The 11031-nt window shown below is 40.9% G+C and overlaps 1 protein-coding gene across 1 annotated transcript in view; it reads left to right on the top strand.

Annotated features, from left to right (window-relative positions):
- Positions 1-215: 215 nt before the first annotated feature.
- Positions 216-11031, top strand: part of COL9A1 (collagen type IX alpha 1 chain) — an 83670-nt gene continuing 72854 nt past the window's right edge. Inside the window, exons 1-5 of the mRNA XM_027787852.2 lie at positions 216-360; positions 686-759; positions 2144-2221; positions 2359-2491; positions 10284-10680. Coding sequence (XP_027643653.1) covers positions 347-360; positions 686-759; positions 2144-2221; positions 2359-2491; positions 10284-10680 — 696 coding nt within the window. The 5' untranslated portion in view covers positions 216-346. The remainder of the gene's footprint in view (positions 361-685; positions 760-2143; positions 2222-2358; positions 2492-10283; positions 10681-11031) is intronic.

Below are 11031 nucleotides of genomic sequence, written 5' to 3'. Positions count from 1 at the left end.
GGCATCATGGAACTCGCATTTTCTTAATCTCCCTGCCCTGATGCTGGCACAAGCAGTAGCCTTTTCTTTGCTCTCTTGGATTCTTTATACTCAACTGGCTCCAGAGATCCGCCCTCGGAGCCCGCCAGGACACATGTCTGTCCAGCCTCCACCTCCTTCCCTTTGCAAGATTAAAACAGAGGCAGCAGCCTGCACCCTCCTCCTGGCTGGGTCCTGCGCGGGGCAGGAGGAGGCGGCTGCACCCGTTGCCTCTCTCTTCTACAGGGCTAATGAGAGGGAAGCAGGCGGTGTGACTTGTATGCACCACGTATTCACATGAGCGGAGTGAGGAGAGCCAGCAGCAAAGATGAAAAGCAACTGGTAAGAGAACATTTGGGATTTAGAGACATCTGTAAATAAGAGATTAGAAGCAGTTAAAGCTGTCCTTGCCAGCTGCTGCCTTTGTTGCTTGGTTTTATGACATCATTATGTGAAGGAAATGGTAATAGAAAGAGCTGTATTGACATGTTTTATTATAAGGCAAAGATAAAAAGTTCTCACGTAAAGAAATTATCTTGTCGGATCTGTTAGTAAATCCTTAACTGGGGTTTTTATACATTTAATATGCATGGCTCTGAGGAGAAAGTCAATAACAGAATCTGTCAAAAACTATAGATTCATACTGAAGTTTTCTTTCTGTTTACAGGAAAATTACAGCTTTCTTTTGCATGTGTAGTTTTCTGTGGTCTTTCATCTCAGCCACGATCCAGCAACAATCAAGTAAGGAGACAGATTTATCTGCATTTCATCTTTCTGTAACTTTGACTGTCAAAAGAATTATTCTGAGCTTATTCAAAATTAAAATACTCTCTAGCTAGCCATCACAGAAAGAGAGAACTGTCTATGTGTATGTATGTATGCATGCATATAAGAAAGAGGGGAAAAAGCAAGAGCTGTGTGTTAAAGTCTGTTAGATGTCTGTTAGATGTATTGTTAAAGTAAGGATTAAAATCCGGCTATAGGTGGTAGACAGAGGTCACAAACCTCCTCCTGTCTTTCATTGCTTCTAGTTAAGATATTATTTGCTGTGTGTGGCAACAAACTGGTTCTACTTTATTTACTGGGCATAAAATGTGAATGGCTGGATGTCAGCCATCAAATAATATAGAATGAGGCCATTTCTAAGGTGTAACATGTCAACCTGAATGTTCCCTTTAAGTCTATGTTGTCAGAAGGAAACCCACATTTATGGCTGAGCCTTTGCAGCACACAAGAGGCTCTCTGTAGGTTAGAAATGTATCTCCCTCTAACTTGCACTCTTCATTCTTCCCCACCCAGACTCTACTAATATTTTCCAGACTGACCTGATACTGGACTTGCACATGACACTTAAACTCTTCAAATAAATTTTTATTTTTCCTTCCTCTTTCCTTAAATTAAGGGAATCTGGTAGATTTTCATGCTGATTGCAAAGCTTTTTGACAGATAATATTCTGAAAAATTGGATTTTAAAATTTGGTTTCCTGAAATTAATTTCTTCTACATTCTTGTTTGGGTCAACAAAAAAGACCTATATGTTCCTCTTGCTGCCACCCTATATTTCATGAATAATCATTCTCTGATGAAATGTGGCACAGAGGAAGATGGGAACACCTGGAACACCAGAAAGGATGGAAAAGATGCCAACAGTTTCTCAACAGTCCCTTTAGTTGGCATGAGGTTTGTTTAAGTTTCCTTGGGACTAGAGAGACTGTTGATTTAGGTAACAGGCATTCTTCCCAAAGTTTGCTTAAACCACCAAAAGTTCCAAACCAAAAAACTCCTTACACAGCAGGCCTTCTTATGCTACCACTGCTTCTCCGTAGCTCTGCAAGAGAAGAATTATTATAGCACTCTCATTTGGAGGCTTGGGGAAAAAAAAATAATCAACTAATTACTCAGGTTATAATTTTAAATTTAGAGTTCTTTAGAAACAGATGCTTATTAGCGTTTTCTTAGAGCTCTGATTTCACTGAGTACAGTTTAAATTTATTATTATATACATCTAATTATTATTATTATTAACTTTAATTTATAATATTCATACAGTTGCTTCACTTATTATTTTAAGGTGATCTGAGGCAATGTGCAGGGGCATGGTTTATAAATTCATCCTTTTTTGTAGGACTACCAGCCATTCTGGGTGCCAGTCAGAGAACAGATCTCTGCCCAACAATCAGGATTGGTCAAGACGACTTACCAGGCAAGTAGTGTCCTGACTTTTTCAAGGAAAAGCTGCTGTTCAGAAACTTTATCAGGTTATATTCATGTGACTGCACAAGTTTTTAATTAAATTAAAATGAAAGTTAAATACTGGACGCTTATATTTTTTTCTTGTAGGCTTTGACCTGATTTCTCAGTTCCAAATAGAAAAAGCTGCTTCCCAAGGAATTATACAGAGAGTAGTGGGCTCCACTTCTTTACAAGTGGCTTATAAATTGGGACCCAATGGAGACTTCAGGATCCCAACCAGGTAATGCTTCTTGTTGTTTGGGTTTAAAAACTACATGTTTTGCAATATTGTTGTCTGAGGACTAGATCCTCTCCCCAGCTAGATCATCTCATTTGCAAAGCTTTTGGAAGGTGAAAGAGGAGTTCAACTTTTTTTCCATTGCCACCAGTAAGACCAGACTGATTCTATAACAGCAGTTTCAGGGACTTCCACTTTCTTCTACCAATGATATTGCTCAGGGTGCCTCAAGATTTGCTGATAGAAAGGGAATTATCCCTAAGAAGTGAAGCCAAAAGTTGATGATGACTGGAAAAGAGATAGGGAAGCAAAGAAAAGATAACAGGAGAGAGGAAAGTTTTCTCAAAACATTGACACAAAGGGATCTTTTGGATTAACAAGGTAGGATAAAAGTGGATTGGTTGTATGGTAAGGGGTTTTTTTGTTTGTTTGTTTTGGGGTTGGTTTTTTTTGCTTTTTGGATAACAGGTACATGCATATTCCTGGCTGATTTATGGTCACTTGGTCTATAAAAGATGAAAACTACTCTTAGCATGTCACAGACAAGTTACAATAGGAGCCAGGATTTAGGAATGTCATTGTGTTTGTGCTTTATGGGCCAGACTTGCTGCCAGTGAGGGAAAAGAGACGGTACAGCAAGGCAGAGATGTCTTTGCCAAACTTAGGCAAATTGATTCTCATCCAGCACCTTATGTAATTAAGAATGCCTTTACTTCACAATTAACTGGCAAGACCTTTAATGAGACTACTGTTTCAGCTAGGAATAATCGGTGCTGACTGTGCTCTAGTCCATCGGTGTGCTGCTGCTCTGTTACTGAGCCTGACCTGGCTGCTCTGCTCCAGTCATTTCACAGCGTGCCCCTCCCAGCAAACTGTCTTGGGAGTGAAGTTGGCAGCAAGCAGCTGGGGCTCACAGCTCAGGAGAGGCACGCTTTAAGCCATTTCCAATAATTTAAAAAACAACCCCACACCTCTCCACATAATATTTATAATGTGGCATGGTAGGTGGGTTTTACTGGAATGAATTTGGGGTGACGGAACGCCTGAGAATGTTACAGGAGTTAGCAAGTTAAGCAGAGCACCTCAAGGAAAGCTGAGCGTGTTTAATGGCGTGGGCGTAGCTCTGCCTTTCTCAGACCCAGGCACTGCAGCAGCCCTGGGCCGCTGCTGCGTTTCCCCCCGCGCCCCGTCACTCGCACGCGCAGTACGTACGGACAGCGCGCGGTTCCCGGGGGCACCCGGAGCTGTCCGCGCCCGCGGTGCTGAAACCCCGCCCCGCCGCGGGCTGCGCAGGGCGGGCACGGCGGGGCGCAGGCGGAGCGTGTAACCCGGCGGTACCTGCCCCGGCGCCCCCAGTCCTGCTGGCCCGGGAGAGGGGGCAGCCAGGACTAGCATGGGCTTGGGAAAAATACACAGCAGCGTTTTCCCCAGCTGGGTGCGTGGGCACGAAGGCACAAGTGCTGTTGGAGCACTGGGGAGGGACCCTCCATCAACACGGCAGGCTCCACGCCTGCCCTGCTGCAGAGAGCTCCTCTCACACCTTCGTTAATGAGCAGCCACGTTAGCCCCAGGTAACCGGACAGCCATGGGCAGTGTCTTCTCTTGCCTTATAAAATAGGGAGGGGTCTCTCTAAGAAAGCCCGTACCCTGACACAAGACTTTCAAGGATTTTGAGGAAGGGATGGGGAGGTGGGCGCATACGTAGAAATGGCAGCAAGCCAATTAGTGTCAGCACAGAGGGCTTGCCCAACTGTCACTGTCCAGTCAGTACTTACCAGCAATAGTAAAACAAATTTTTAGAGTAGCGTGTGCTTATTATACCAAGGCAGACAAGCCCATGTTACAGTGGCTATGGCATGGCAACGAGAGCTCAGTTAGATGGGCATGGCTCAGCATATACATTCAGTCTTTGCTGTAGCAATAGCTTATGCCTTGCAAAGCTTACACGGCTTCCTTAAAATGCTACTGAATTGTAGCTTGGTCTTTTTGCTGCTTGGTGTACTTGGCATGTCCAGAAGTATATCCCAACATGAGCAGAAATGATTGCACACAAGTCTTGACTTGAGCTTCTCCCATCATCCAAATAAATTCCCATTGGCCATTGCTTCTTCCAGCATAACATCTGCTGAAGAATCAATATAATGTTCCTTGTGTAATAAGGGACCATGAAACTGCTATGACTCATACCCATTTTCTCTAACATAGCGAACCTGTCATTTTTCAGTTTAATCTATGTACCTTCTGTAGGTGTCCACCAGTTAGTAAGTACAAAATTAATACTAGTAATTTGGATAATAATTGCATTGATTTTTAATTGCAAGCTTTAAATAATATATTAGTTCAAAGGAACGTGTTCATTAAATGTTTTTATGTGGGGGGGAAAAAGGCTAGCTATCTTTATGCACTGGATGAAATCTTCATCCTTTGACTTTGCAAATGCACCTATCACATCACAAGGCCCTTGTGTCTACATGGATAAGTTAACACTAGGGAACATTCCAAGGCATTCACACTTGATCATCTATACTGTTAAAATATTATACAAGACTTTAGCATGGTTTAGGTCCAGGCTAATTAGCACTCTTTGAACAGCTCCTGGGCACAGCTTGACAGCTAGCATAGGTCATGGTCCATCGCCAATGTGCAGCTTGCATATAGTCATCATATTTCAGAAGTAAGCAGATTTAAAATTTTTCATGCCGGCTGAACTCAGTATCAGAGAACAGTCCTGGGCATACTGCATGTTGTAGCATGAAGGTAGCCTATGAAACCAGAAGTGATACCTCTTTGGCTGCATCCTCATCTCAGCAGAAAGGAGAGCAAGGTAAAGGTTGAAGCTGCCTTTTGAACAGTGTTTGTATTTGGAGTAGCAGTGTACTGCAGACCACCTTAACAGGTGACATGACAAACATTAAGATAAGAAATTATTAAATTAAAAAAAATAGGAAGTTTATAAAGCTTTATCAGTAGGCTTGGAGCATCCAGAGAATTTCATAGGCTGATTTCCTGGCTTTTCCTTTGGGAATAATGCTTTTCTGTGAAGTAATGCTCTTCAAATGAATATACCTGAAGGTCTGGCTTTTCTACATCCAGCCACCAAAGTTCTTCAGGTGTTTTTCCTTTTGCACTACAAGTAAGATATCTTACATAGATATCAATGATGACACTGTAATGAAAAAGACAAAAATGCAGCTAAGAAGAACTGGATGTTTCTGAAAAACAAAGATCAGCTGAGGGTAATGAATCCTAACAAATTACATCTGGCTGATGACTTTGGACAATTGCTTTTAAAAATGCTTAGCTAGGTTTTATTGTTATAGCTTATTTGATGGCTGCCAGATAGTGCCTGCCAGGTCATCTACGATTCTAGGAGGCTTCAGGAGGTGCAGACACAAGTGTCTTCAGCTTGAGCAAAGGAACCCCCACCGCTGGGTATATGATACTGCATTATCACGAGGTTGGCCAGAGGAATTTCTACACCCACCTCCAGTGGGTTGTACTAACATTTCTAAAATCTTAATTTAGCAAGGAGTAAGTTATCTCAGTGGGCAAGGGAGCTCACCTAAGAAATGAATTCTTAAAGAAACAGGTTTAATAAAATAAGCAGTTGCTTTGTAGTATTCAAATTGGTACATAGTCAACCTTTTAACATACTCTGCTGCTTTGAATCCTGAAGTCAGTGGGACTACTCAGGGCTTCCACCACCTATTCAGATGAGTTATCTTGGTTATGCTGATGCATCAGTAGCACTCAGCCTTGAAAATTCAAAGAAATCTTCCCAGTATGCACTCATGCTACAGGATTAATAAGAGTCTTAAGTTTTTATGAAAAAGATAAAAGAAAACAGTAGTGTTTCAGAAGTTCCCTTAGATGCATTACAAATATTTCAAACTCTCCCCAACCCCCCACCCAGTATTTAGAAAAATTAAGCAAGGATTCAAATATCTGATAAAATATTGACCAGACCTTGCACTCATTACACAATTAAAGCAGTTAATAATAGCCAGAGAACACAAGGAAAGCAGGACCAGGCTGCTATCTTACAAAGTTGAGATACAAACCCAAATAAAATAAATGCTCTGATGGCTTATGTCCCTGGCAAATTTAAGCGGCTAGGAAATGGGTCAGGACTGAATTTGGCCTTTGTCCTTGAAATATTTTTTCATATTAATTCTTCCTTTGCTCATTTGCCTGATGCTAAATTTAAAATTGTTTGATTTCCTTCCATAAATCAGTGGAATTGGAAACATGTATGTTAAAAATAATCTATGGAAATAATTTAAATGCTTACATAGTTATCAGCTATTCAAGAAGATGACAGAATCCAGTATTCACTTTGCAGTGAGATGGAGGAATAACTTCTCAACCATTGTTTATTTAAATACCATGATAAATTTGCCATGGTTTCCAAATATTTAGCATTTTAATCTACTGACTTCAGTAGGGTTTTGCCTATGTAAGGATTACAGGCTTTGGGGAAAACTGTGTATTGAAATACACTGAAACCACTAAAGCCAGTGGAACTGCTTTTCATTACTGTTGGAGTAACTGAGATGAGAATCAGTCTATGCTTTACTTACAGAATTATAGGTACAAATCTTACACAGTAACAGTCCCCTGCAGAGTACCTTTTTAGTGATGGGTCATCCTGTGCTTCGTTATGTTCAGTCACATTACTGATACCGAGTCTTTAGTCTAAAGGCAGCAGTTCTTCTCATTGCTTATTAAAAGTTTTTTTAAAATGTGGATACTTATCCATTTTTGTTCACTGACTTTTTATCTTTGCTGTTCTGTATACATTTCCTATAACTTACTTGTCTCTTACCAATGGCAGAAGCCTCTACCCAATTTCTCTTCTTTGTATATCACTTTGTATATCACTTTATTTTCTCTTTTAATTTTTGAAAAAGGAGGACCCATATGATGGCTTGTAAAAGACTAATGCTATAGCCAAATATGGTGCAAAGAATCCTCTTGCCAATCTTTTACAAACAATCTTCTTATCAAAAAGTGTAACTATGTTTACTTACTAGGTTTTTTTGTTCGGTTGGTTGGTTTGTGGTTTGTTCTGGGGGCTTTTTGCCAGTATAGTTATGTCAGCTGAGGTGGGGTGAGAACATGTGTGATAGTTTAACCAGTATTGTCATGACAGCAAAACTTACCAGTCCAGAGAAGGAATGGAAACCTCTCCTCAGGGGATCTGGGGTTAGTACTGCTTCCTTTAGCTGTAGAGCTCAGCATATCAGATCCCCTGGAATCACTGAACTTGATAGAGAAACTGGAATGTCACAAGGAGGTTAGTTAAAAAATTACCTAACAATAACACCTTCAGTATGGTCATAGTAAAATCAGTTCTTGTGCTGCGTGTTTGTTCTTCAAACAGTGGGATTCAGCAAGTGAAGTGATAAATGGCTCAGAGAAGTTTTTAGCAGTAGATATGTAAATGCTTGTTTAAGAGATTATAGTGGAAGAAGGACACAGAGGGCCATAAAAGACATGCTGAACTGGATCAGGAGCTAAGAAAGAGTGAACGTGTGTCGGTGGTGGTGAGAGGGTGTATCTTCCTGGAGCAGGAAAGGATATATAAACATGTTGTGTAAGCTAGAAGCCTAACACAAGGAAGCATAGGGATAGTAGTAAACACCCAAAAGTGCTCAGAACAGGAGGAAAGCTACAGTATCCACACAGCAACATTTGCATTTGAGAATGCAAGATACAAACCGAAACAAAACGAGACAACACGATAAACTAGAGGAAATCCTATCAGCCAAAGCCAGCTGAGACGGACTACTGCATCCACAGTCAAAGAGACACAAGTCCTAGCAAATCATAGACAGTTTAAAGATATTGGCAAGGAACTCCTCTTCCAGCTTTGTATATCTCCACACCTTGTGCAATGAGATAATCTTCCAAATGAACATTTCCCTTCATCATTCCCACCAGCTTTTGGATGTATTTAAAGGCTCTTGGGGAGGGGGAAAAAAAAAAAAAAAAAAAAAAAAAAAGAGAAATACCAGCATTTTGGGCAGCCTTATTACTAAGGTGAAGCTGCTGCTGCGGCTGCCAGGTTTGCCTCAGTCCATACGGAAATCTTGCTGAGGCTGTGCCGTCGCCTGCTGGAATATGATTGCACTACAGCTTTAGACACTAACACCGAACTACAAACCACAGAGTCTTTATCTGGAAGTACTCTCTTAATAAATCAGTAGTCATCAAGCACAGAGAATAAGAATTAATTTTTTTTTTTTGGTAGTGTGTCCCCGCCCCCCCCCCCCCCCCCAGCCTAAAGCCTGAGGTTCACTAATGCTGGCTAAATTGCTACTGAGATAGGATTGATATGCAACTGAAAAATAATCTTTGTTCAAAATGCCTACTTGCCTGAGACGTTATTCTAATGAATGCCGGTGACAAATAGCTCTGCATGTCTCTGTACCTAAAAAATTCATTCAAACACAACTTATTCTTAAAGGTGGATAGATGGCAAATAATTTATTGATGATTATGACCTACAATTTTATGATCCATAGAATATGGAAAGGCATACATCTTAAATGTTCTACTGGATTAACTGACACATTTAAGATAAAAAAAATGACATTACTCTTTTGCACAGTGACACAGCCAGCAGTACTTGTTTGTGCTTTCAAGTCTCACCTGTTGTGGGAGTTACAGAACAATGAAACATTTTTTATATGTGGCGAATCTGCTCCCTGCTATTTGTGGCCTTGTAGTTGAACGTCACAGGACATAATACATGTTTAGTGTGGGTTCCTACTACGTGTATATTTTTCAGTGAATGATTTGTGGAATACTTTCTGCTGAAGTGATAGCTAATACATTAACAAACTTATTATTGTCAGGCTGAACAAGAAAGTGCATTTGCAAAAGATATTCTTATGTCTTCAAAACCAAATGATCTGCAGTATCTACCTGCCTAGTTATAGTGTTACGCTATGTTGACCAATTTTGTAAGTCTAATAGTAGGAAACAGCATAGGTGTAGGATATACTTCCTAAATCTGAAGTAGGAGTTTGTTGCTGCCCTGTCACAGCACTATCAAAAACTAGGCAGCTATAACAAGGCCTTTACCCTCACATACCAGGTTAACATCAATAAGTAGTTCCCACACCTTGCCCCGGCACAGCCACCAATCCCCCACAAGGTTTCAAAAGTTCATCTACTGTCTGTGCCCTTTCTTCAACCTCTTCAGGCCAGTCCACCCTGCTTCTTGCCTCTACTGTGTCCAGAGTCTTCCTTCTCCAGGCTCCTCTTCCAGCCAGCCTCTCCTCATCTGGGCCCCCTCCATGTCTCTCCTACATCCAGGGCACACTCTCTCCCCTCCCTCTATTTCCTCCAGATTGCTCTTCATCTGATGCTCCCCTTCCACACCCCTTAGAGCTATTTAACTACTTAGCAGGAACCAGCCACAGCTGCACATTATCTAAGTCAGCCAACCCACTGCCCCTGAAGCCAGCCCACAGCTGTACGTTATCAGTGTTAATTAACCTGCCTTCATTCCTTTACAATTCCCTACACTGCCCCATCCACATAGAAAAGGTTGTTGTAAGTATTGTACAATGTTAGAAGAACCCACGTTTCTGAACCAGTTCCTTTTGCTGTTAGCAACACCAATGACTCAAAAGGACATCCCATTTGGGGCACTTGCATGCAGAAGAGCACTGATAAAAGTATGGTTGAAATATGGTTCCGCTGAGTCACTGTTTCTCATTTCTCTGTGGTGATATGTAGAGCTTTGCAGAACACAACAAACATACTGTATTTTGATCCTACACAGTGCCATATATTCCAATGGACTTCCCGATGAATATTCCTTTCTAACTACTTTTCGGATGACTGGCGCCACACTTCAGAAATACTGGACTATTTGGCAAATTCAGGATTCTTCAGGAAAAGAACAAGTGGCAGTGAATCTTAATGGTCAAATGAAAAGTGTTGAGTTTTCTTATAAAGGAGTGGATGGACATCTCCAAACTGCGTCATTTTTGCATTTGCCTTTCTTGTTTGACTCCCAGTGGCACAAGCTTATGATAAGTGTGGAAGCAAACAGTGTCACGCTTTTTATTGACTGTATTAAAATAGAAACCTTAAACATAAAACCAAAAGGGAAAATCAGCATTGATGGCGTTGCTGTGCTTGGAAAACTTAAAAATAATCCTCAAATTTCTGTTCCGGTAAGTTCCAAAATATTTTCCTACTGCAAAAAGTGTTTTATAGGATCTTTACACTTAATGTTTTTTTGTGAAATGCATCTTCAAATGTTTTCTGAAAGCAGAAATGGCAGAAAATAACAACTCCTTGGCAGGTAAGTAATAGCTTTGCTTTTTAAATTTTGCACATATTGTGTAAAGTAAGAGATGACTCAGGTTATGTCTAACTTTCAATAGTGAAATTTCTCAGAAATCCACAATTCTGTCACTGGATTCTGCTCTGCCTGGATGTAGTATCAGTTGGGTGTTCCTCTGCTTGTCTCATATGGGGAGCTTGATCTAGAAGGAATTCTCAGGACATGGATTTGTGGGCTG

This window comes from Falco peregrinus, chromosome 7 (assembly GCF_023634155.1).
Source record: "Falco peregrinus isolate bFalPer1 chromosome 7, bFalPer1.pri, whole genome shotgun sequence".
NCBI classification, from domain to species: Eukaryota; Metazoa; Chordata; class Aves; order Falconiformes; family Falconidae; genus Falco; species Falco peregrinus.
The sequence above is the reverse complement of the archived record's forward strand: the minus strand, read 5'-3'. Positions and strand labels throughout refer to the sequence as shown.